This window comes from Eretmochelys imbricata, chromosome 1 (assembly GCF_965152235.1).
Source record: "Eretmochelys imbricata isolate rEreImb1 chromosome 1, rEreImb1.hap1, whole genome shotgun sequence".
Lineage (NCBI taxonomy): Eukaryota > Metazoa > Chordata > Testudines > Cheloniidae > Eretmochelys > Eretmochelys imbricata.
Genome location: NC_135572.1, coordinates 281,153,179 through 281,180,689, shown reverse-complemented (window position 1 = coordinate 281,180,689; position 27,511 = coordinate 281,153,179). Strand labels below are relative to the sequence as shown.

The 27,511-nt window shown below is 42.2% G+C and overlaps 1 protein-coding gene across 2 annotated transcripts in view; it reads right to left on the bottom strand.

The window, feature by feature from the left end:
• The window catches only part of KITLG (KIT ligand), an 88,304-nt gene that overhangs the window by 4,579 nt on the left and 56,214 nt on the right, over window positions 1-27,511 (bottom strand). The window contains exons 4-9 of one of the 2 annotated variants that reach the window (XM_077832518.1): window positions 24,685-24,855; window positions 21,966-22,128; window positions 19,764-19,847; window positions 10,152-10,261; window positions 4,327-4,403; window positions 1,117-1,197 (exon numbers count right to left, since the gene is read on the bottom strand). In XM_077832518.1, coding sequence (XP_077688644.1) covers window positions 1,158-1,197; window positions 4,327-4,403; window positions 10,152-10,261; window positions 19,764-19,847; window positions 21,966-22,128; window positions 24,685-24,855 — 645 coding nt within the window. In that variant the 3' untranslated portion in view covers window positions 1,117-1,157. Of the gene's footprint in view, window positions 1-984; window positions 1,198-4,326; window positions 4,404-10,151; window positions 10,262-19,763; window positions 19,848-21,965; window positions 22,129-24,684; window positions 24,856-27,511 lie in introns of those variants that run through there. The other variant, XM_077832513.1, reaches the window with a different exon arrangement.

Below are 27,511 nucleotides of genomic sequence, written 5' to 3'. Positions count from 1 at the left end.
GGGTGGGGGGGAAAGAAAATTGTATTTTTGCTGGTTTCTCATACTCATTACTAAGTAGTAGAAGCCTAGCAGAGAAATATAATACTTTCTTTATAGAAATAAATAATGAAATAACTTGTATGTACATTCTTTCATCCCAAAGCACATTGCCAAACATTTTTAAAGGGGCCCCAATTAGAGTTAATGTACAATTCCTCTAGCTTCCCAATCCTGGGCACAGAATGCATTTAGACCCTGTTCCTGCATACACACACGAGTAGTCCTGTTGAATTTAAAGGGACTGCTCATATGTGTATTTGCAGGATTGTTGTACAATTGCAGTACAGGGAAGCCTTAACAACAGAGCTTTTAAAAAAAGTTAAAATGAAAAGCAAGCTGGTCTTCTAGAGTAAATTAATTGGTTATGGAAAGCATGTAGTCAAAGCAAAATATTTTGGCATTTTCTTTTACGGTATTGTTTGAAAATTAAATCCATGTGCTTTTTTCTCCCACACAACTAGGTGGCCAAGTTAATACCAATATGATACTAATGCTTCATGAATGAAGGTCCTGGATAAATATAGAGTTTGACAATGATGCAGAACAGTCCAATAGCTTAGCAGTATAGTGTTTCATATCTGGAATCACATCAGTATATTCTGTAAATATTCTTCCCCTGTGGAACGTTTTCCCTACTTTCTGTTATTTCCCCCACTCATCTATTGCATTCAGAAAAATATATTTATATTATAAACTATTCTGAGACAGCCTGTCTCTTCATGATATAGCACTGCAGCTGAAGAGGGACTTGGGGAGTGAGGGTTGGGAATTTTCAATGAAGGGCCTATGACTCTTCAATTGGCTGTCACACCAAAGGAGGAAGTGAGAGCTATCCCTCATTTTGGGATCTTTGTCTCCCACTGTGATATTGAGAGGGCTGGCTGCAAGTTAAATAACTAAACTCAGAACACAGGATAATTATATGTGCAATAAGACTGTCTTACAAGTAGGCTAAGCTGACTAATACAAAGTTAGCTTTAGATGTGGCTTCACAGAATAGACACCGTAAATTTCAGCTGACAAAATTTATGAAGTTTGTGGTAGGAATCTGTCATACTGTCATGTTTAAGGACTTACCAGTACATGAAAACAGTAACAGTGTTGGAAAAAAGCAACAGTTACACTTGTAAGAGCTCTTTTTCTTTTTGCTGCAACATACTGGAAGACAAAATAAATTTATTTCCATTGTGCTAAAATTTCCAGGGAATGGTAGCAATTAATGGCTGCATCTGCTAGTTAAAATAAATACATTAACAAGCATCACCACAATGTTTACGGTCAAATAGTGTTTGAGCACTAATAAGTGCTACTTAATTACAGTAGAAGATCAAAACTTTCTTGTGATGGGATGGTAGGAGAAAATATTGACAGGTTTCAGAGTAACAGCCGTGTTAGTCTGTATTCGCAAAAAGAAAAGGAGTACTTGTGGCACCTTAGAGACTAACCAGTTTATTTGAGCATAAGCTTTCGTGAGCTACAGCTCACTTTAGATAAGCTATTACCAGCAGGAGAGTGGGTGGGAGGAGGTATTGTTTCATGGTCTCTGTGTATATAATGTCTTCTGCAGTTTCCACAGTATGCATCTGATGAAGTGAGCTGTAGCTCACGAAAGCTTATGCTCAAATAAATTGGTTAGTCTCTAAGGTGCTACAAGTACTCCTTTTCTTTTTAGGAGAAAATATTGTATATGTTTAAAAAGACTTGATGGGGAAAACAGCCAATTTGAATTTTTTGGAGAGGTAGTCTCTTGCATTGAACTGTATCTCAAATTTTTTTTCATTCTACCTGTGGTGTCAAGGGGAAGATGTTCAGCTTTATTAGTCATTGTACTAAAGTGGGATGAGTTTTTTGTAGCGAATGATATCTATATTAATGTAAGCCTTAATATGTTAACTAATCCTCCATGCATAGGCTGATGTTTATGAATTTGTTAGCCATTCTAAATTGTTTGAACACTCCGAAAATTTCAGTCTTTGGGTTCACAAAGTGTGATTGGTCATCTAAGTCTGTGGAATTGTTTCTTCTCACTGATTGAATAAAAAAAAAAATAGTTAAGGAAGAGGGTAAAGATTTCAAGATGAACACACCTACCTGAATAGTCACATGAATGTTAAATTTGAAGTTGGTTCATGTGAATTTTCACAATATTAATCCGTGCTTCATAGCAAGTGAATGGCAAAATCGATTTCCAATTGCTGGTCCCTACATAAATCCAATCATATTTTGGGACTGGCTAGATACCACCCAGCTGCTCCCCTTCCTGTATGGCAGTCTTTCAGCACTGTTTTATCTCATAGGACTGATCATTTCCCCCTTCATTAGCAAATTCCACCTCCCTTGTGCAGTAAGCACAGAAGGAAGAAATAAAGTCATCTGCTGCTATCTACCAACCTCCCCTTACAGCTGTTGCTGCTACCAAAACTCCCCAGGGGAAGAGAGGCCATCATGACCTGCCTTCCCTTTCCCCATACTAAGAAACACTGGAACATCTGGGTCCTTCATTCAAGCAGCAGGAGGGCAGGAAGTTGTGAGGAGTGCACCACGGCCTCTGTCTGTAACAGAAAGGATAGGAGTACTTGTGGCACCTTAGAGACTAACAAATTTATTTGAGCATAAGCTTTCGCGAGCTACAGCTCACTTCATGGGATGCATGCAGTGGAAAATACAATGGGGAGATTTTATATACATAGAGAACATGAAACAATGGGTGTTACCATACACACTGTAATGAGAGTGATCAGCGAAGGTGAGCTATTACCAGCAGGAGAGAAAAAAAAATACTTTTTGTAGTGATAATCAAGGTGGGCCATTTCCATTGTGTAACGACACATCCACTCCCAGTCTTTATTCAAGGCTAATGTAATGGTGTCCAGAGTTTGCAAATTAATTCCAATTCAGAAGGCTCTCATTGAAGTCTGTTTTTGCAGTTTTTTTTGTTGAAGAATTGCAACTTTTAGGTCTGTAATCGAGTGACCAGAGAGATTGAAGTGTTCTCCAACTGGGTTATAGGTGAGGACAAAGCCCGTTGCCAACTGTGTCCACATATCTATTCACGGGACACCATCATACGGCCTAATCACATCAGCCACACTATCAGAGGCTCGTTCACCTGCACATCTACCAATGTGATATATTGCATCATGTGCCAGCAATGCCCCTCTGCTATGTACATTGGCCAAACCAGACAGTCTCCGCGTAAAAGAATAAATGGACACAAATTAGACGTCAGGAATTATAACATTCAAAAACCAGTCGGAGAAACTATTTCCCCGTGTTTATTTTTCCCCCCCTACTGTTCCTCACACGTTCTTGTCAACTGCTGGAAATGGCCCACCTTGATTATCACTACAGAAGGTTTTTTTTCCCCTCTCCTGCTAGTAATAGCTCACATTACCTGATCATTCATTACAGTGTGTATGGTAACACCCATTGTTTCACGTTCTCTGTGTATATAAAATCTCCCCACTGTATTTTTCACTGCATGCATCCGATGAAGTGAGCTGTAGCTCATGAAAGCTTATGCTCCAATAAATTTGATAGTCTCTTAGATGCCACAAGTACTCCTTTTCTGTTTGCGGATGCAGACTAACACGGCTGCTACTCAGAAAGGAGAGGGGCATCTCTCCTCCCCCAGGGGAAAGCTGACATGCAGACAGTATCTTTTCTCCACCGTCTTCTACTACATAGAGGGAAAATTATTGATGGAAGAAGGGGAAGTTAGTCTGAAGAGATGAACCTTTTCTGTCTCAGTACTGAAAACTAGAGGTGAAGATGAAGGATAATCATATATGATGAAGGGATGTGATCCCAGGTGGTCTCCCTTGGGCCTACAAGGCTTTCATTTTTAATCTGCTACAGAAGGAATATTAAATCCATCTTACTCCGCAAAAGATCTCCTTTGAAGGGAAGTTGCTACCACAGGAAGCAGATTTTGCCATTTGCTGAGAATTCAGTAGCTGAACTCCCTCCCTTGACATTACAAGTATGGAACTTCTCCCTGGCTTCTGAGTGATTAACCTTACAACAATAATGTTCTCCTAATGGAGTTTTTTTGTATCCAGAAAAAAACATATGTACATTTAGAGTAGGAGCACACTTTAAGGGACATACTCTGGGCACAAATTCTATCCAATACATTTTTATGACAAGAATCTTGGTAATATGCACTTTTTTTTTTGTTTCCAAGTGCACCTTTCAGACAGCAAGAGAAACCATTAAGAAACAGAAAAATGATACATCTCATCTTTGAAAAATCAAGTATGTAAAGACTTCAGTGAAGCAAAATACCTTATCTCATTATCCTCTTGACAGTTATTACACTGTGTTGTTTCATCACTTTCTGGTCTGGGTGTGCGATGTGTTTTCTATGAGGGAAGTGCATCAGATATAATTACTGTATAGTGACACTTTAAAAAAAAACCAAAACAAATGATAATTATTCATTTAAGTCTCCCCTTCTATTTTCAGTATCAATATGTTCTTGTACCAGATAAACCAAATCTCGCTTTCAGATGCTCACATGCATCCCACTGAAGTCAAGCAGAGTTATGCACGCAAGTGTGATAGCAGAATTTATATGTATTTTATATTCAATGAAGTGTTATGTTTTTAACCAAGTACAATACCAGCTTAATAGCTCCTAATTGTTAGAGAGTGAGAACCAGTCCTACAAAACCAACTGGGACTCCTTGTGTGAGCAAGATTACTCCTCTAAAGCTGTGCAGGATTGGAACCTATAGAAACTTAAATCTGATCTACTGTTAAATGTTTTGCTGGGACAGCTATGTCATTAGGAGTGTGATAAAAATCATACCCCTAACTGATGGGGCTATGCTGGCAAAATCCCCAGTAAGACACAGTGATGCTGGCAAAAATGTTCTTTTGCCAGTATAGTTTACATAATTTGGGAACTGTTATAATCTATACCAGTAAAATAATTTTGTGCATCTGCTAGGTTGGTTTGCTGGTATAACTTTTTGACCAACTTGAATAACCTGGCACTCAGCACCAGTTACAGCCCCTGCTCTACTCCCAGCTGTAGATGGCCTTGCCGGTGCCATCCTCTTTTGGTGCAAATATGACGGGCTTGTGCCAAAGCCCCCCAGTGGGCATGCATCCTCCGATGTCGGCAGGCATATCTGCAATATACCGTGACAGTGTATTCAATTGTAGCGGGGATCTGCAGTAATTCATCAAAATTGCAATCTGGAATGTTGCAACTCTTTACAGGTGTGGTCATCAGGTCACTGTCTCAGGTGAAATCAATCATCTTGGCATATCAATCACAGGCCTAATGGAAGCAAGGCTGATAGATCATGGAAGCCATGAGGTGGAAGATTCTTTATTTCTGTATTCCGGCGGCCCCAACCACTTACATGGGGTAGCACTACTACTGCGAGGTGAGACCATGTCCTCCTTGATAACCTGGATGCCTGTGTCATCTCGATTACTTATTGCACGTCTTAAACATCGGCATGGTCACCTCGCTGTCATAGTCGTCTGTGCACCGACAGAGGAATCTGTTGATTCAGTCAAAGGTCGTTTCTACAATCAGTTGGAATCTCTAGTACACACCGTCCCTCCACATAATAATCTCATGATCCTGGGAAACCTAAATGCAGTTATTGGCTCCCTGCGAATTGGGCTTGAATGGGTTATTGGTCTTTACGGTTCACGTACACCCAGTGATAACTCTTGCCGCTTGCTCACATTCTGCGCCTCTCAGAACCTTTCCATTCTTGGGTCATGGTTCAAGTGGTGATGCATATACCAGATGTCATGGATCTCTCACTATGGCATCTCTCAGAAGTAGTTGGATGACATCATCCCACGTGTGACAGGTGTCTCTTCACCTCCTGTAGAGTATTTGGTGGTGCATAATATGCTATGAACACAGACCACCACCTAGTGGTTGCCCGCATGGCACTGACTCTCCGACAAGCAGGTAAGCCCTCTGCGATGATGAAGAAATTTGACATTGATGCACTTCTCCGTGTGCCAGTTTAGCCAACAGGTTTTGCAGCGACGTCAGCAATAGATTCTCTTCTTTAGCTGACCTGCCAGACAATATCGAGGTTGCCTGGTCTCTGCTCACCTCCATCCTCCACCAATCTGCTAAGCCGACGATTAGCTATAGGTAGGATGACCGTATTTCCCTATGCTGAATATGGGACACCTCGTAAAATTACTCGCCCACCGAGTTCAACGGCAATCAATCAGAACTATGCAGTACAAACGTTCAAATTAACATCAAGTTGCTTGTGCCCATTAAAAAGAAATGCTGCGTAGCTGGATTCTTTTAATTTACCTTCTTATCTCTAAGGCTTTAGGGTTCACACAGGAAGAGGTGACACCCCCTCCCATACATCTCTCTTTCACACACAGGGGGATTGACTGACCTGAGCCTCCCTTCCTGGTGCTCCCCACCCTCCATGCCTGGCTGGGCCCCCCGGAATGGACCAGCCTCTCCTGGTACCTGTAGCCGCATCTTCCTGAGGCGGCATGGGGGTGGGCGTGGGGGGCACACAGGGTCACATGCTCCCCCGCCCCAGATTTCTGCCTGGGTTCACATCAGAATGTGGCCAGCAGCAGCCTTTCAGCACTGTGCTGGGGGAGGGATGACCTGGTCCGTGTCTTTGCAGAGCTCATCTCTTCTTTCCTCCGCCCCTCCCTCTCCCATGTGGCTGGAAGCAGCTTGTCTCTTCCTGCCCACAGAATGTCGAAAGGCAGCTAACACCACCAGGCTGCTGCTGGCCACTGACATAACCCAGCTGCCTCCTGTCTCACGGGCTACAGTGCAGGCAGGAAAAGGTTAAGCCCCAAGGATGCACAGTGCTCCAGTGCCCAGGGAACCTGACTGCAGGGGCTTCAGCGAATATGGCCAGAGAGGTGGCTCATCAGGGGAGGGTGCCTAGGGGACAGAGCAGCCCCACGATTCCTGGGGGTAAGACCTAGGCTGGGCGGGGGGGAGGTGAAGAGGGTGCTAAAATCCTGCCTCGGGGGCTGCTGTGGAGCCTGCAGATTTGGGGCATGAACAGTCTGGAAATTGCTTCCCCCTGCCCCTCCAGAGCTTAGCTGAGAGGTGGAGAGGCTTCCCCATACCAGCGCTGTGTGGGGCTCTGGCACATGCAGGGCTTTGGTCCTCCTGGTCAGTGCCCCAGGCTGAAGGGTCTTGGGCTTTCTCAGAGTGCCTGCCCAGCCAGAGGCAGTGGGGGAAGGAAGGAGCCTGCCAGCCGGGCTGTTGGTGAGCTGAGCGCTCCCACCAGGGGCTGGTTCTCTGCACAGTGCTGGGAGTGAGACACACCCTGCCTGGGGGGAGGGGGGGGATATGGAGCAGCAGCAGAGCTGGTGGTTGAAGGGGCAAAGCAGTGAGAGGACAGCAAGAGGGGAAGCACGTAAAGAGTCAATAGTGGGCAGCACAGACGACATGTAACCAGCCCCTGCCTGGCACCTGCCCACACTCACCAGCCACCACAGTTTACAGCACAGAGCCAGTACTGGCCGGAAACAGTATGTGGGGTGGTGTCCTGGGGGCTGTGCTGACGGACCAGCAGGGGGAGCCCGCACATTGCAGCCCCGCACATTGCGGCTTTGCCCCGTTACCAGCCTTGCACACTCACCCCCCCAATGTTGGCCAGTGGACCCCTCCACTCACCGCTGGTGGGCGAGCAGCTAGCGAGCATGAACCAGCCAGCAGCAGAACCCACCAGTACTGATGGGTGGGGGACAGAAAATATGGGACAATTTGCCTGTTTTCTAAAAAAAGTCAGGACACCTGTAGGAGGGCTTAAAAACGGGACTGTCCCTTTAAAAGTGGGACGTCTAGCTATAGGCACTCAGCACGCTGACTCTGGCTATCAGAGCAGGGCTTCCAGACAATCAAATTGAAGGCCACAGCCCGCCAGCATGGCAATAAGCACACTTGTAATCAGCTGAAGCAAAAGTTTAACACCCTGTCACACTGCAATCATGAGGCATATTATAACCAAGTGGCGGATGATGTCTCCCCTGGCTAAGCCCAATTCAATTTAAAGCTGGCATTCTGTGCAATCTGCAACCTCAGTGGTCAAGAGGTAATCGCTACAAACGGCATCCTGAGGGACAGCCAAAGCCACCCATGTAAATCGGATGATGACATCCTCTCACGCTGCATGGAACATTTTCACAGCACCCTGAACCACCCTCCAGCTGCTGCTTGTTTAGAGCTAGGCAATCTGGCAACCACTGTGATTTGGGACTGAGACACTTGCACCAATGTTGGATGAAGTGAAGAATGCCATCTGTAAACTGAAAAACGGACACGCAGCCAGGGCTGATGGCATCCCCCCCAGAGATGCTAAATTGTGCTATTGACCCTGTAGCAGAATCACTTCTGGCCATCTTTTCTCTGGTGTGGAGATATGGAACCTTGCCAGCTACCTGGAAGGACAGTATTGTGATCTCACTTTTGTAAGGGCAAGGGACCGCGCAGTGAATGTAAGAGCTACAGGCTGATCATCTTGTTGTCCATGCCAGGGAATGTGTGTATGTTCTGCTGGTGCATTTGGAGCCCCTGCTACATCAGAAGCATTGCCCCCAACAGTCAGGCTTTACGAGGAACAGGTCCACAATAGACATCATTTTGGCCCTCTGCTTGTTGTCGGAGTTACACCACGACTTCAAGAAGCCCACGCACATCACGCGTATTGATCTTAAGGCTGCATTTGATTCAGCTGACCAAGTCACACTATGGAAGGCCTTAAAAGGTGTACATATTCCTACCACTCTGCTGGACTTGATCAGAGAGCTGCATAATGGAACCACTGCCAATGTACCTCTGGGGAATTGGATGTTGGCATCTTTTAAATCAGTATCTGGTGTCAGGCAGGGCTGCGTCTTGACCCCTGCACTCTTTTGTCAGGCAATGGATTTCATAATGTAACATTCCATCAGGTCAATAGGCAATAAGCTTGGTGATCTCTTGCTCTCAGACTTTGACTATGCTGATGATGTTGTTCTTCTAGAACAGAGCCCCAACAGGTTTTACGAGGCACTCCAAAAAATGGAAAAGAGTTCGCTAAGGTTGGCTTCCATGTTTCATGGTCAAAGACAAAGCTGCAAAATCTAGGACCAGGTCCACCAATCTCTTTGAATAATGAAACTGTCAAAGCTGTCTCCAGCTTTTGCTATTTGGGTTCTATACTCACCAGTTCCTCCAACTCTCACACAGAGGTTCTCCATTGGATTGGTATTGCAGCACTTGCCATGTGTCGTTTACTACAAATATGGAATCAAGATCATCTCAGGATGACCACCAAATTCAGGATCTATTGGAGCTGTATCCTCTCCGTACTGTTGTACGGCTGTGAAACATGGACAGTATGCTACTCAGACTGGGCAAAGCTGGAGGCTTTCCACAAAAAAATGCCAATGTCGTATATTGGGAATAAAGTGGAATGACTTAATTTGTCTACAGACTACTGGAATCATTGTCCACAGACAGTGTCTTATGCTTTTCAAACATATCGCAAGAATGCCATAAGATGTTACAACAAATGAAGTTCTCAGCGTGGCTTGTAATATCTGGGATAAAATTCCACCCATGAGGGGTGGAGACAGCCCAGAGGCAGCCCCCTTATTACATGGGTTCATCAAGTCTGTTCTGATGTAGGACTCTTGGGCCATCAAGCCCTTGTGGCCACACAGGAACAGACCAAAAAGGGCTAACAATTGCTACTGCAGACTATTCAGCTAAGTGTTGAAGAAGAGTAAACCCTTTCTAGTGCAGACAAGACCTCAATAAATGGAAAAGCACTACCACATCAAGACATAAATTGGGACAACTAGAAAGTTGTGGGAATTCTAGTTCCTAAATTTCAGGCCTAGAGTTATTGTGTTAGCACACCAACAGGCATTTTTTTTATTAGTATTATTTATTATTATTATTTGGAAGGAAGGGCAGGAGTGAGTTAGGAATTAAAAACAGAGATTCACTGATTATATATGTTTGAGAGTTACATAATTCAGTGAAGTTCAAATGATATGCCCCTAGTTTTTAAAATCAGGATATTTGTTTGCTTAGGGATAAAATGTAACCGGTCTCTGCCTACCCAGGTAAGTTTGAAATTTCTCACCTTCCAGCAGACGGCTCCCAAAGTAAAGCCGATAAGAAGAGAAAACAATGACGGCAATGCTATGCTTATCCCTTTCAGGCTGGAGCTGCTAATGAAGTCGAGTGCCTCTTCTGTAATTAAAAGCAGGGTAAGTGAAGACAGATTTTATGGAAAAAATTTCTCTTCAGAACAGCATTATTAACAATAGCTAATTTATGTACATAAAATGACAACTCTCAGCATTCCAGGTAACTGAGATAAATACTTCCTTCAAAGTTTTTTTTTGGTTGGTTGGTTTTTTTGTTGGCGGTGATCTTCTTGCCAAAAACTTACAGAAAATTTGAAGTGAGCTGTAGCTCACGAAAACTTATGCTCAAATAAATTTGTTAGTCTCTAAGGTGCTACAAGTACTCCTTTTCTTTTTGAGGAAATTTTTTGTTGCTACTGCACAAGTCCTATCCTTCATGCACACAAGCAATTTCCACTGATCTCAGCAGGAGTTATGTGTAGGCTGAGGCCAGAATTTGGACCCTTGGTTAGTTAGTTAAGGCAGGATATGAAAAATCCTGTGGGGGTAGCCTAGGATTCCACCTTCTAAACTGCAAATTGAGCTACAGGACACTTGATTTAAACAGCTTTAACCTAGCTTTACTTAGTATCAGGAACTGCAGCTCAAATGGTGCATTATCAGGATACACTGAAAACCTTAGACTGAGTATTGGAAAAGAAATGCTGTGGTTAGATAAAAATAATATGCAGTTTATAAAATATAAGTCCTGTGTTTAATCATGATTCTGATCAAGACTGAACTCTACTAGAACCCTGCAGGTGTGTAAATACTAAAGGGAAATTTTAATCAAGCAGAACAGATACCCAATTATTACATTACTGAAAGAGTAGATATTCTCTGGAGAAAGGAAGACAGGTAGATGCAGCAGTCACAGTTATGTGGAACAGAGTGGGAACACTGAACACGAACCAACTGGTTAATCTGCGGTCTGTGACGGTTTTCCCTCCAAAGAATTTGCAGTTTCTGCTAGCTTAGTCTTCCAGTAAGTCTCTACTCCCTGTGGACATCTTTTATCAAGCCCTCCCACAATTCACAGAGTTTATGTAAGAATCTGGATTTGGGATGGGTTTGCTGATGTGCATTTCAGAGATTTAGGGCCATGACTCAACTAATAACTTAACCCCATATCTAGTACTAGACATGAGGCGGTTTGGAACCAGAACTAGACCTCTTGAATACACATGAAAATAATTCATATTGTTGATTACACACATCTTATTTTTAGAAGTAATTCCAACATGGTTCTTGTTGTTTACTCAGGAAGAATGCAGACTTGCTTCTGCCCAGGGAAAGAAATCCGTATTTTGTTCATTAGCCATATTTCCTTCTTGGACACTTTACAGTTATACAACTAGAGTATATAACTACCCAAAGCTATGGGCATTCCCATTTGTAAACACCTTACTCTTTTGACAAAGTTCCTCCACTGCCTTGGTGGGTCCTGCGCTTATTGGCGGATTTGCTTGCCTCAGAGATTCACAGCAGCCCTCAGTTTGGTCACTTTTGCTAGTGGCCAAACCTGCCATTCACTCAGCTAACTTCATCACTGGCCAGCATGGGGAAAGGGAGGAGAACAATCCACGCAGTCTCTGCTGACCCACCTAGTGAGTCAGGGGATAGGCCAGGGACCTTCCCCTTTGGTGGGACCCACAGTTCAGGTCACCTCCTCTTGTCTCAAATATGGAGTTGAAGGGGGATGGGGGAACCCAGGCCTGCCCTCTACGCCAGGTTCCAGCCCAGGGCCCTGTGGATTGCAACTGTCTCTTGTAACAGCTACATGACAGCTCAACTCCCTTGGCTACTTCCCCATAGCCTCCTCCCAACACCTTCTTTATCCTCACTGGAAGATCTTCCTCCTGAAGCCTGATCATGCTTGTACTCCTCAGTCCCCCAGCAGCATGCCTTCTCACTCCTTGCACCCCCTCCCCTAACTGATGGGAGATCCTTTTTAACCAGGTGTCCTGATTAGTCTGCCTGCCATAATTGATTCTAGTATGTTCTTAATTGGCTCCAGGTGTCTTAATTTGCTTGCCTGTCTTAATTGGTTCTAGCAGGTTCTTGATTGCTCTAGTACAGCCCCTGCTCTGGTCACTCAGGGAACAGAACACTATTCAGCCAGTGGCCAGTATATATGCCTTATACCAAACTCCTGTAACTCACTGGTCTGGGTCTGTCACACTCTGTACACTCCAGGAAAAATGAATAATCTTCAAAGGAAGGTATGTATGTTGTTGCAGATCTCAGAGAGCAGAGAAGTTATTTGATAACATGTTACCTTAGTTACCATATATAACCTACCACAAATTCTCCACCTACTCTACAATGCCAGTCTCAGCACGCAAGGGCAAGTGTGTAGACTTTTACGTAAAACACTTTTAACAAAAGTTATTCAAAGTATTCAGCTAGATACACAGATATCTAGTTAACTGCTACATTTTCACATTTGTTAATGTACATATTTCAACGAGTCTTTGACCATAAACTAGCTTGACTTAAAATTAGACACTACTGATTGGAAAGTCTCATTTCTGATAAGAAGGCCTCAACATTCAGTTTTGCCTTCATTTAGCACTGACACAAACTTGAAAGGAATACTCAATTAGGTTTGTACCTGGGGAGGCAGGGCATATGGGACACCGTCTTCTAAATACATGTCAGGTCATGAAAAATTTTAACTCTTTTGTAAATTTGTTTTAAGATCATTTTGAGTTTATAGAAGGTGGTGGCTTTATTTCTGGTAACGTCTGCAGAGGGGTAGGTACTTCCAAAAACAAAACGTAAAACCCTACCACATGATCTCCTGGAGAGAAGATATGGGGAATTGGTACAATATATGCAATTAGGTTCAGATGTTTATATTCGAAATAGATTATATTTACACTGTTCTCACAGGGCTCCTCAAGCTTCTCAGTCGGTTCATTTTCTGTTGGAATCACAGCACAGATAGGTTTTTAAGAGGGAATCTATGCCAAAGAAGTTAGTGGCCTTACAGATGTACTTAGGAAGAGCGTTCAGTTGATAGGGGATGCTATGGAGGAAAGCAGAAGCATTTGTGTGGGAAGCTGACAAAGCTCACTGTGGGAGAAGAGGGCACCACAGAATGAGAGAGGGGAATTGACATCATAGTAAATCTTGTCCAACTTCACTTTGAAAAAATGTTCTGCCTCATTTTACTTCCTTACAATAGAAATTTCAAACCCAAATATGGTAAGAGTCACCCAAACAACACTTGAGTTTCAGCAGGTTTTGGGCAACACCCACCCTCCATTTAAAAATTCCTAACAGGCTCAGACTCCCACAGTCTACTGATATTTTGTGGTGTGGAAATGTCTAATGATCTGCCTTTCTCCCTGTTTTTAGTGTTTCTAGGGGCAGTCAGCTGATCATTCTCGCCAAGCCGGAGAGGAAGGGAGCTTTCCCTCACTCATTAAAGAGAATCTGGGAGCAGGCTCCTCCTCTGAGGAGCCAGGTTTACCTTTTATTAGTGAGTACATCTAGGAGCTGCTGTATGGCAGAGTGCAATGGTCAGCAAACTGAAAGTAGTATATGTTGTAAATTTCGTGGACACTCAGGAAGAGTTACAAGCTATTTCTGGAACCTGACAGCTTGCAACCTCTGCAGGGGGCCTCTGTAGCATCATGAACAATAATTGGTTTTTCAAAATACTTGGCTAATTTCCATGAAATAAGCTGTTTGTTCCACTGAACTTAAAAAAAAAAAAAAAGTCAGATGCATCACTGATCACACAAGATCCAGGCACTGTAGTTATTGGCCTCTGGTAGCTTACAATCTCTGTTGACAAAGCTATCTGAACTGGTAAATACATCTTACACCATGTATGTAGGTTCAGCAAGAAATTACAATTCAGGCCAGACATTACGTTTTGTTGCCATATCTGTCTCAAAGGGATTTGCCCTAGATATCTACTCATCTCCAAAGTAATTATCACACTATTTTATCACTTCAACTTCAATATTTCCCACCTGTTTGGTAAATCTTTTGTAATTAAAAAGAAGGGGTCAAAGAAATGGAATGCAATATGAATTTCATGAACTGGAAACAAAGCAGGTTAATGCCTTTTGAAGATATTTGTTAAATAATATTTTCTTAATTAAAAAGATCCAAATTCTACCTGGAAAAACTTAGGGATTGTTATGGATACACACAGGGCATGCCTGGATATTCTTTGAGCTGCACAGTACTGAAGAAATGAGTCAAACTCTTGCAAAGAAACAGCAGGCAAAATGGCAGAATGCAGCACTGAACTTTCCATGAAAGTACAAACAGCACTACTGAGCTAGAAGTGAAAAATAAGTAAAAGTCAGACTTTTTGAATTTTAAACAGGGGAACAGGAGGCTACCCAACCTGGATAACAAGACTAACTTTGACTATTCATCTTGGTTTAATCTGTTGAAAGAACAGGCATCATTAGGACTCAAGGCACCAACCCTGCAACTTTTTCTGTGTTGAAGACCCTTATTGGACTTCACTGGGACTCTGCATAGCACAGCAGTCCACCTATGCAGAACAAACCGCAAGAATGTGACCAAAATCATTACTTAGAATTTAAAAATAGGATAGCGTACAGTAACTCCTCACTTAACATCCTCCTGCTTAACGTTGTTTCAAAGTTACATCACTGCTCAATTAGTGAACATGCTCGTTTAAAGTTGTGTAATGCTCCCTTATAACATCGTTTGACTGCCTGCTCTGTCCACTGCATGTCAGATTTTGTGGAAGAGCAGGCAAGACTTTACAAGGGAGCTTTGCACAAGTTCCTCTTCTCTGCCTCCTCCCCCTCCCTCCCACTGCTTCCCCCACCACCAAACAGCTGTTCAGTAGCGCTTAGAACTTTCTGGGAGGGAGGGGGAGGAGCGAGAAAGCACTGCATCTCCACTCCTCCCCCACCCTCCCAGAAAATCCTAAGCGCCGCCAAACAGCTGTTTGGTGGCATGGAAGCGCTGGGAGGGAGGGGGAAGAGCAGGGAAGTACCGCATCTCTGCTCCTCCCCCTCCCTCCCAGAAAGTCCTAAGCACCGCCAAACAGTTAGTTTGTTTGTTTGTTTGGCGGTGCTTAGGACTTTCTGGGGGCGGAGGGGGAAGGAGCATGGATGCAGTGTGCTCCGGAGAGGAGGTGGAGTGGGAAGAGGTGGGCCTGGAGTGGAGTGGAGTGGGTACAGGAAGAGGCGGGCCTGGACCATCCCCTGGCAAAGTTGGCGTCTGTTCTTCTCCGGGTAAGCTGCCACTGCTCCTGCGAAGGTGCTTCCTAGCATCCTTGCCTGCAGCTGGCTGTGCCTGTGTGGGGTAAGCCACTTCCCAACCACAGTACAGTACATAATGCCTTTTGTCTGCCCCCCCCAAAAGTTCCTTGGAACCTAATTCCCCGCATTTACATTAAATCTTATGGGAAAATTGGATTTGTTTAACATCGTTTCACTTAAAGTTGCATTTTTCAGGAACATAACTACAATGTTAAGTGAGGAGTTACTGTATAAAAATGGAAAGGTGAAGCACCAGACAGAAGAAGCTGTCAGTTGTTTTCAGTAGAGAAATCATGTTAGTGAGGGGAAAATATTGGTTTGGAACATGTGACAGCTCCGTATTCAATATCATATGATTGGTACTGCACTACTGCCATCAGGGCAAAATGAGAATGGAATCAGTCCTTCCAGTGGCTTCCAGTTTACTATTCAGTTGGTTTGGGTAGGATTTTGTCAGAAAGGGGAAAGGAGGTGAGATTAAACAGACTGACAAGCTGTTTTTCCCTGGTTTCTTGTTATGGGAACTACTCAGGACATGCTGCTCTATTTTTGCAATTTTATTTCATTTTATTAAAATGTCCAGAGATCCTCAGGCATGACTGTTGAAATAAACATCCATTCAAACTGTAAAAAGTTTAATATCATTTCCTTATAATATATGCAGAATTCTATATTACAATCATCCTTTTTCAACGGAGCTTTTATAATACATTTCAGATTTTCACTATATGCTCTTTGGAATTCAAAGCAGTTACAAAGTCATCTTTTCCTGTGAACAGATTCATTAACAATGCAGTATTCATCATTTGTCAGACATTCATCTGGGAGGATATAATTGTAAACAGAGGTTCTATAAACATGAATCCAAAAATAATTACTTTCAATATTTAAAAAATTACCACAGATGGAGATGATCAAAATTTTGGCCATTTTTTTCCCCAACTAAATAATTTTAATGGAAACGGTTTGCTGTTTTGGCCATTTTTTTCCCCAACTAAATAATTTTAATGGAAACGGTTTGCTGTTTTTGACAATCTCTCCTTTATGGGTGTTTCATTGTACAAAGTTTGAATACAAGGAACCTTTAGATTAAGTTGTGGGTGTGAATATTTTGATCACAGTACTTTAAAAGGTGTAAAACTTTAGTTTTAGTAACCTCCCCAAATGGGGTGCTAAATTCATTTTCAGAGATGCCTCTCATATTGAGTTTTGTGGGGGAAATTAATTATGGGTCCAGTTTTCTGGGCCCAAATATCGAAAGGCTTAAGTAATATCATTCATGAATCTAAATACCTGATTATGCCCACAAAATGATTCTCAATTTTAACTTGTGGGCAATGAATGGTATGTCAGATTGATAGCTAAATGCCTATTTTACATTTCTTTCTACCCTTGATCTTCACTTCCTGTTTGAAACTTGGGTTTGAAGGTGCTGGTTTGAAAACAGTACTAAAACACATAGATTTAATCTGAGTCTAAACTACCTGCAGCTCCAGAGTCTCAGTCACAAACAGTGTATTTTCTGCCCCTTGCGGTAGTCACTGGTACTTAGGTATGGTGTGAGGAGTCCTGATCTTGGCTGCATTGCCTGGCATCAATCCCATGGTCACTGTGCTGGTCCAGGCTCCTGTTTTGGGTGTAGGCTGCTCCTCCAGCTGTGCCCTGGCCTGCTTCTGGGCTGATCCCATAGCCCTGGGCACAGGATGCATTTGGGCCTACTCCCCCCAGCAGCCACAGCAAAAAACTGAACCTGTTCAGGCCCCAACTATGTGTGTGCTCTCTCTAGCCCTACCCCTGTCCCAGCTGATTGGCTTTGGGCTAACCTCGTGTCCCCACTTGGGCAGAGCTCAGCTCCTGTCCTGGAGTGACATTCCTCTCTTCCAAAGAGAGGTGGTCTGGCTGCTGGAAGTCAGGGGTAGGATTTTGTCCCAATCCTACTTAACTGCAGATCTAGGGAATGAAGGCTCTACACAATGGGTTTGTCTACAGTTGGAGCTAGGGTTTTGATTCCCAGGCTGAGGAGACATGCATACCTGGGGGAGGAATAGCTCAGTGGTTTGAGCATTTGCATGCTAAATCCAGGGTTGTGAGTTCAATCCTTAAGGGGGGCCATTTAGGGATCTGGGGAAAAAATTGGGGATTGGTCCTGCTTTGAGTAGGGGGTTGGACTAGATGACCTCCTGAGGTCCCTTCCAACCCTGATATTCTATGATTCTACGCTATCACAGAATGTGCTAGCAGCTAAAAATAGAGCATAGACATGAGTGGCAGGAGGAGCTAGCCATCTGATTGTGTGTCTGGTGTCTGGGATGGAACTGTACTCAGGGCAGCGAGTTCCTTCCATCACTTGTGCTGCGACAGCTACACTTCTATTTTTAGTCAGTTAGCTCAATGAGAACTAGTGCAGACATGTCTCCTCGAGCTGGGAATTACACTTGAAGTGCAGACCTACCCTAAATCTCTCCCAAACACACCTCCTAAAGAGACAGCAACAGGGCAGGGAGAGCCTAATATCTGAAAGTGGCAATGGTGGGTGAGGGTGAGAATCTTCTGGAAACTAGGTTTCAGAGTAGCAGCCGTGTTCATCTGTATTTGCAAAAAGAAAAGGAGTACTTGTGGCACCTTAGAGACTAACAAATTTATCTGAGCATAAGCTTTCGTGAGCTACAGCTCACTTCATCGGTTGAATCCGATGAAGTGAGCTGTAGCTCACGAAAGCTTATGCTCAAATAAATTTGTTAGTCTCTAAGGTGCCACAAGTACTCCTTTTCTTTCTGGAAACTAGGGGCTGGTGTGCAGAGCCACAAGCCAAGCAGGGAGCAGAAATGTAGGCAGCCAAGAGTCAGTTTGCGTAAGGGCCCCTAGGGAGTCGGGGGTAAGTGCCTTTCTCTTAGTAACTTCTCCTGTCTCGTGGCCAGGAGTTGCTTTCTTGCTCATCAGCAAGGCAGGCTGCCACAGGCTTCTCTCTCCCTGTGCGTTCCTCAGCAGGAGCAGCACCATTCATCCCACCATACCACATATTTAGTCACCCCAGTTACATGGGAAGTATATGGAAAGAGCTGGAAAGAGACATACAGCATGGCACAGCTGTTGGTGCAGAAAAAGAGCTAGGGAAATAATACTGTTACAACCTGGGATGCTGGCAAGAAAGTAGTAGTTCCTGGTATCAAGCCAGAAGTTACTAATGGAGAGTTACTTTTGTTCCCCAGTGTAAACTCTCCTTCCCATTTCCAGTCTCACTGCAGTTCCTGCAAATACCTGATGACTTTTCTTTTCATTCCAATGCAGCAGTCGGCAGATTCAGTGATGTTCCCAATGCCTTCCACAGATAATTTATTAGGGCAGAAGATGGGGAAACCTCTTTCTCTCCTACAGGCAGGACACTGAAATCAGGGCTCTGGATGTCCACCCAGGTACTGCTCTAACTTCTGCTACAAATATTAGAGCAACACCTCAGTCTCCATCAGGCTCTGACAGACCCCTCACTCTCCGGAGGTAAGAAATCAAATGCTTGATTTAAATAACATACTAAGAGTTTGTTGGTTTTGTGTTAATCCCCTCAGCTCAGGATTTACTAGGTCTAAAATTTATTTTGTTTAAGTTGCTGTAAAGACTAAAAAACACCCTCTAAGTCTGCAGTAATTTTAACTAAGTTAAACTACAGAACATCTACATTTAAATATGTGTAACTTCACCCCTTAAAAATACACCCATTAAACTGGGAGTTGTACAAAGATTGGGAAGACGGGAAAATGAGTCCATCTGAACGTGGCCTATTAGAATATGCTGTATCCAAATCACTAGTTCAGTATTATCAAAATTGACATAGTAAAGCAACAGTGTTAGTGTCATGATGCCAATTTAAGAAAACTTCAGTAGTAGTTTGGAACGGTTTCATTTTCTGTCCATTAAAATTAAATGTTGGGAAAGGCATGTTGGTTGAGGTCACATGGTTTGTGAGTCTTAAAGGCACTAAAAAATCAGAATGCAGAGATTTGCATTCTGTCATTTTTGAAAGTCACCACATAGTTGTAATTGTATGGCATCCCTGGAGTCTGACTGAATCAGGTCATTTCATTTTGGTGTAATTACAGATAATACGATGTACCATCAGACATTATAATGATCCAATTGCTTTGCATGATTAAGGCTACTTTCCTCTAAGTGCTCATAAAAAAAAGTGTTAAATGGAAATATACATATATCAGTTCATATACATATATCATATCAGTCCATTATATATATATATATATATATATATATATATATATATATATATATATATATATAATTTGTACTTACTGTTATTGTCACTGCTATCATTCCTAAGGGAGCTGGCAGCAACAGGAGGTAACAAAAATGGTTTTGTTACACTGACTCTTGGATCTAAATAGAAAATGAGTGTCAGTATTATGCAACTTAAAATACAGTTCCCCTTACGTAAGGCACTTGGCAAGAGGCTACTCTGATCAGTTAACATATGATATTAGATTATGGCTATAGGGGCTGGATCCACAAAGGTATTAAGGCACCTAAACAACAGATTTAGGTGCTTAAATCCCATTTTAGATGTCACTGATTCACTAAACCCTTGCCTGGCTGCTGCCTTACCTTGTAGCACCTAAACACACTTGGCACCTAAGTTTTTGAAGTAAGAGTTCCCTAGGTAACTAAGTTTCTGCTTCTGGGCTTGCACACTGCTGCCTTGATTAAGCACCTGGATGGCTATCTCCTGCCTGATGCTCAGAGTGAACCTATCTCCCCTGAGGAGCCTGATCTAGTAGGTGTGCTCAGAGACCAACTACTGGATTGGGTCCCATTCAAAATCTGTCTGGACGAGGAGGTGACGGTAGTGACCTTATAATATTTAGTCCAGTGGTTAGAACACTCACTTGGGATGTGGGAAACCGAGGTTCCATTTCACCTCCTCACATACAGGGGGAGAGAGAGGTTTTGAACAGCAATGTCCTATCCAAGGCTGGCTTTATGGAGGAAGACTGCCCAGAGCATTGTGGTCAAGAGGCAAGGAGTGGGGCAGCCCTGGGGTGCAAGGCTGTGGAAGGGAGCTTGAGGCAATGGGGGGAAGGGGCAAGGCAGTGGGTCAAGGGTGCAGTGAGGGGCTGGGTAGTGGGCTGGGGGAGGCAACAGGGGTCAGGGGCAATGGGAACCCTACCCACTTCCATATCTTCCACCTCTCAGGAAAGTGCTGTAATCACTGAGAATCATGGAAGAGCCCTGTTCAAATCCTTTCTCCCCCTCTACCTGAGGGTGGAATTGAACCTGCATGTCTCTCACATCCCAGATGAATACTCTAATGACTAAAAGTTACAGTGTGGGCACCAACACCTCGGGCTACTTTGCATGGAGTGAGGCAGGTGCCTAATTCATTCTCACAAGAAACAACCTAGGCGCCAAAGCCACCTACTCCAGGTGAGGGGTTCCCAGTTATGGATCACTAGCAGAGATATGTGCCTAAGTCCATGAAAGGGGCAGGGTTTAGGACACACCCTGCTTGTCAGCATCTCTCATTGGTTAGTGTATGCAGCTCCTTCCTACTGACTTTTGAGGGTCCTATTCTTAGGTGTCTGTCTCTCCCCATTAATTGTATAGGGAGCCTAGTAGCAAACTCAGGCTTTGTAGATTGCATTGTTGTTCCTGTGATTTTCTAGGTGTCTAAAAATGTTAGGTGTTGCAACACTTCAGCCTCTGTGTGTATCCAGGCCTAAAGTACTTCCAGTTCTTATTGGTGTAACTGTGCAACTGGATATGTTGCCCTAATTAAAACAATTAATTAAGAATCATCACTGTGGCAACAAAATTTAAGAAATTCAAAACATCCATTCATTAAGGACTGCAATGGGAACAAGTATATGAAACCACAGGAATCTAACCTGAGCTTGTTAAAGACTCTATATCATAAATCCATGATACTCTTTAGTGGGAATGGGCCAAATTCAGAGATGATTTTCAACTGGTGCTATTTACACTTTGTTCCAGACACTCAGCCTATAAACTATGCCACCTTAAATTCCTTTAGACTATGCTTACCAATGCTTAACCTATACCACCTTACATATCGCCTCTGAATTGGCCCAGTATCCACAAAGACATTTTCAAAAAGATCAAACTGTCACAGTTAAGAAAAAGTTAAGTGCAAGATAAAATGCAGCACTAAGAACATTGTAAAAGAACAACCCAGGATATTTTTGTTGATGTGAAAACAATCTGAGCACATACACTGAAATAACTGTAGGCTGTGTTAATAAACGATGGTATGTAATGACGTCAGTTTTGCTATCAGGCTTAGTTCTATAGTACTAGCAGTGGGACTTCAGCCTTGGCATTATTAGTCGCTGTCACAGATAGTAAAAAACATGAAGCTAATTGATCAGATCCTCAGACGCTCTGAACTGAGATAACTTTATTGACTTCAAAGGAGTTACACCAATTTACACTAGTTGAGGATCTGGCTCAACAAAAATGGGAACAATTTTATGATCTTACTGTTCTCTGGTGTTTCTGTTGTTGACGGCAGAACACAGTCACTATGATCTGATGTTTCTGCAAAATCCTTGTAGACTTCAATGGTGCTGTTAAAGTACCTAAAGAATTCTTCAGGAATGAACCTGCCTTCTTCATAAAGATGAAGATTTTCTTTTCTAAAATTCTAGGGAAAAAATACAGAATTCTATTTTTTAAAAGTCCAGACAAATACTCATTTTGGTAAATCTGGCCTAAGAGATAGACAATGGGTACTTTACCAAGGAATACCAACAGGTGACACAGAAATTAAGTTAACATTTAAGATGCAGAGTTCTGCTTTACTTCAGGAGATCTCAACCTTAAAAATACCAAAAGCTCTGATCCCAGGATTTTGAATTAATTTATTTCACTTTGCAAAGTTAGCACTGTTAATCCACTCTTGAAAAATTGTCACAAAAATGTACAGCCTAGGCTTGAAATCTCCTCACCCATCTTACCCTAATGATGGGGGAAAAAAACAACCACCCATGAGATTTTAATTCTTAATTTTAAAAAAAGTTGTTTGTTCCTGGGTGTGTGGAATTTTATAAGGCTTTGCTTGACCATTATAATGTGAAACAGGAACACAATACATTCAGCGTTACCAGCATAAGTGTTTTGGATATTGAAACAAGTAACTGTGGTCCAAGTTCCACTATTGGTGTCAGCCTACCTCTCTGGAGTGCATCTAAAAATAAGAGAGGGACTCCATAATTGTGAAGCCTGATGGATAATATGTTGTGCCAAACTAACTGAAGACTCTGAGATCCATGTTAATGCTATTTTTTTAAACCTACCCTTATCTTTAATGACAGCTGTTACTTATCCCAGCAATTCAAGTTTGGCCAGGGGCTAGTTTTTGGTCCTAATAAGTGTGGCAGGGACAAGAGCATCTTTAAATCATGCACCAAGAAAACTTCCTAGTGGGTAGTTCTTCAGTTTGTTTTCTTTTTCTTGTTACAAGGATAGATCTAGGTTCATTCTTCTTTCTGGAAACAAAATTACCTAGTAGTTCCTTCAAATTACACAGATTACTATCCTCATTTCCATTTATCTAAAAGCCTTTCTTTTAAGACAAAAATTTTAAGTAAAATCACATTTAATTTTAAAAAAAAGTATCTTCTACCAGCAGACCATGGCAAATTCATAGATTGAATTTGCTGAGATAGATACATTTGGGTGTGTGCTAAAGGACAAAATTAGGATTGTAATGGAAAGGTAACTAAAACCCTAACATGCAATCATCATCACAGCAGCTAAATAATGCACCTGACTGCAGGTCAGGAGATCAGGTTCTACTCTGAGGTTTGCCATAGACTTGCTGTATGATACTGGGCAAGTCATTTCACCTCTCTGTGCATCTGTTTCTCTCTGTAAAATGGAAATAATTGCACTTGCCCACCTTTGTAAGTGGTTTAAGATCTACTGATGGAAGGTAACTATAGGGTGAAATCCTTGACTTCAGACAGGGCCTGGATCTCACACTTAGTACTTTTAATTAAGTAATTATTAACAAAACCATTTACTCATACACAGAGTACTCAAAGCTGGGCAATGTTACTCAGAATACAATTAGATATATCAGGGCTTACACATAAAAGTTATTAACAAAAATAAGTCTTTTATTACTCTCATTCCTAATAAGGCTAGAATCAGACTCCTGGAGTGAGATTCCTGGAGCACTTCTAGCAACTACTGGAATCAGGGAGGTCCACTATCATGTATAATTGTCCTTGGTTAAAGGTCCATTAATTCAATGTGAAGGTTTCTGAAATTGACTGATTAATATAATCTTACTAGTTTATCTCAGTCTTTTTCAGATATTTTTAGATTGAAATTAGTAATTATGCTCAGGATTCCAGTGTAAATTAGATGCAAAATGATTCATGCTTGTTTGATATAGACCAGTTTGATTTACCTTGAGAATGAGAGTTAAATGTTTGGACTATGCACTGACAACATATTGAATATATCTGTTTATTTGGTCATCCTATATGTTGTAATCCCTCTGAGGCTTTTTAAGTGATTATACCTAAAGCTAAGATTTTGTCAGGGATATTTTTAGCAAAAAAGGGACAGACAAGTCATGGACAATAAACAAAAATTCACAGAAGCCTGTGATCTGTACGTGATTTTACTAAAAATATCCATAACAAAATGGGTAGGGAGAAGGATAGGGTAGGATCCAACACACAACGCTGCTGGGGCTCTAAGGTCCCCACGCTGCCCATGGCAGCGGCGGCGGAGCAGCTGCAGGGGCCTCAGCTTGGAGCCTGGAGGGGACCCCATGACCCGCAGAGGCCTGGAACTCCTCTCAGAGCATCCCACTGCGCTGGCAGCTGGGAGCGGCAGGTCCTGGCTGACAGCTCCAGCTCTGCTGCCCCAGGGCTGATGTCACAGAGGTCTCTGGAAGTCACAGATTCCATGACTTTGTGATCTCCGTGACAAAATCCTAGCCTTATCTTATACCTTTTCTCTCACTTGATGTAGCCAATAGCTAACATCTCTCCATTGTATTCAGTACATCTTTAAAGGGGAAGTAGTAGTTGCATTGAACAGGAATTGAAACAAAGAATATAGAACCTAAAGTAGCCTTGGTTGTAGGGTTGTTTTCTTTTTTTGTACATGTCATGTACTCTGCTACAAAAATTCAGATATAATTGTGCAGTATAAAGGGGAAAATGCTCTTTGAGAAGATTACCTTATTTTTCTCAGAATCTAGACATGACATAATATCATTGATTATCCTTGTGAGATTATTGATGATTGAATAGTTGCTTAAAACATCAGACATATCTGAAAATTTTTGCAGAAGATTATGCAGACTCTTTGAAAACTCAGGCACCATCAAATGTAACCAACAGTGATTAGGCTGTCAGGGAAGATAAAAAAAGAAGAGAGGCAGATTAAACACCACACTTAACCAATTTTTGCATAAGTAACACAGAGTGTAAAAGTAGATTAAATTGTTCTTTCCAATTTCCATCATCTTGCACTTTTCTAAATTGAAATTCAACTAACATTATGTTGCCTGCTGTTCTCTTGAGTCCTTTTGGTGCATCTTACAATCCTCCTTGATCTTGGCTGACTTAATTATGTTCTCTGCAAAGTTGTCGGCATAATGTTACCCCTTCTTCCAGTTTGGGAATAAATGTCAAACTTCAGTTTGAGCATCTGATCTGCGGGCTATTCCAGTATTACCTCTTTCCATGCCGAAACTGGCCATTTATTCCGACTCTTCCATATCATACCTACTTTTGTTTTTTTTAATGACTATTTCTTGGACAATTGTTTTCCAGACAATCTTCAAAATACTCCTCATCTTCATTTCACTACTGTTGCTACCCTACAGTATATATACAGATTTTATAGCACCTTAAATCCAGGAGGATCTTTGAGTTAAGGTTCTGTTCTGAAAAATAAGTTTCTAAACTTGGCATTATGGGATTCCATGATTGATTTCTTAATTTCTGAGCAACTCTGCATAGTTTACAAGAAACTGCTTCCCCCTCCAGTCTTTTTTTTACTAAATGCCGGCCCTACAAATTCACCCTGGGTATGAAAGTCAACCTGAGGTTTTTCCTTCTCATGTACCCTTACCAATAAAAAGAATCAAGACGCCAAGTTATGACCTCAATTATACCTGTGCAGTGACATGGTCTTCAAATCATGCCCCAAGTGATACCTGTGCAACCACAAGTCAGTGGATTTGCACAGATTTAGCTGATTGCTTCTGTAATTGGAACCTAGTAAATCATTCTGTTGATGTACAGGAAGTAATAAAATACAGCACACTTTTACTTAGCTATGTTGGCTCAGCAGGACTAACATGAGTAAAAAAAAAGGAGAGAAAACCTAAGTCATTATGCCTAAATACACACAGGCAGTAGATCTGTTCAATAAGAAGGGGCCAGGTTTATATACTGACAACTTTATATATAGAAATCTCTTCACAACAAGCTGTGCCTTCATCACACAATGCTCTATTACACATTGTAGGAAAGATTTTTAAAAAGTGAAGAATAATGTAGATATCAGTACCGTAAGTAAAACACTGGAATTTGTCTAGTACACTAAGCTATTATCCCAGCTCTTGAGAAAGTTGCCATGGCATCTTTAGTGACAAGTGGTCAAGATTTTGTTTTGCATCTCATATGGAAGATATGCCTTCAGTAGCACAGTGCCTGTCTCTAACACTTCTTGCAGTACCTTTCATGATATGTGGAGTTCTTCCATCCAAATACTGACATGCCCGGGTTTTCTTCACCTTGTGAGATTGATCACAATACTAAGTGTTAAATTTGGTATTCCTTATATGTTGTGTTCAATCAGCATCACTTGGGGCTGAATGCTTTTCTAGTCTAGTTTACCTCCTATTCATTACCATTTATGGACAAAGTTCACCTTTCTGCATTTTTATGGGGGAGAGACATGCATACCTTCTAAGACTAAATAAACTATTGAGCAATCTTTATGTTTAGTGAACAGGTTCACATTTACAGTTTAGCTTTACCTTACAGTCTTCACTAACTGTCATTTTTGTGTAAAAGAAACCATAAAGCAGTATTACAGTATTTAGCATTACAGTATTACCTCCTGGTATGAGTCCCCATGCAATGATGTAACAAGCAGTATGTAATGTTATTGTTGTGTTGGCCCCAGGGTATTAGACAAGGTGGGTGAGGAAATATCTTTTATTGGACCAGCTTCTGTTGGTGAGAGAAGTTTTGAGCTTACACAGAGCTCTTCCTTCAGGTCTGGGAATGGGAAATGTGTAAAGAACAGTGACATTTTGGGCATTGTGCAATTGACAATGCCTGGCCTTGCCTCTCCGCTCCGTTTGTATAGGAGCACTAACAGGAGGGCATTAGGAAGAGCAAAGAGTAGAAGCCTTGTTGACCTTTATTCTGTAGTAGGGACAGGTCTGATACTGTGCCCTTCCACACACACCCCTAATGGTCCAGACAGCTCATCACCTGCACTGACTCTGCTACCACTAGAGCAGCACTACAAACAATATCTTGTAATGTAGAATACAAAAATTCTGTGTTTCCAGCATGATTCTAATTTGTTGCCCTTTCTGCTCAATAAGTGAGATCTCTAGGAGAGTCATGAAGGGCTCTGACTTCTAATGCTGTCAGCAGACTGATGATGTTCAGCTCTAAATTTCCTTCTCATCAGAGACAAGCTGTGCACTTTTCTTGCTTTCTCAGTAGGAAAAGATCAAAGATAGGGATGAGAATAAGCTGGCTGAAGTGTGTTCAAAAGCACAGATGTGATAATAGTTGACAGAGAAATAGTTAATGGAACTGAGAAATTTACCACTGCTCCATCTGTACTAGTTATTTCTGCCCCCGACAAAGAGATTTACATCTCTGGGTACTTTTTACCTGACTGCTCTTATGCTCCCAGGAAGTAGCAGTAGAAGCTTTTATCTTTCTGCATTTAGCTAAGAGATTGCAGTTTCTTTTCATTGGTTCAGACCTTGCCTTTTACCTCCAGGTTAGACTTCTGCAATGCACTCTATT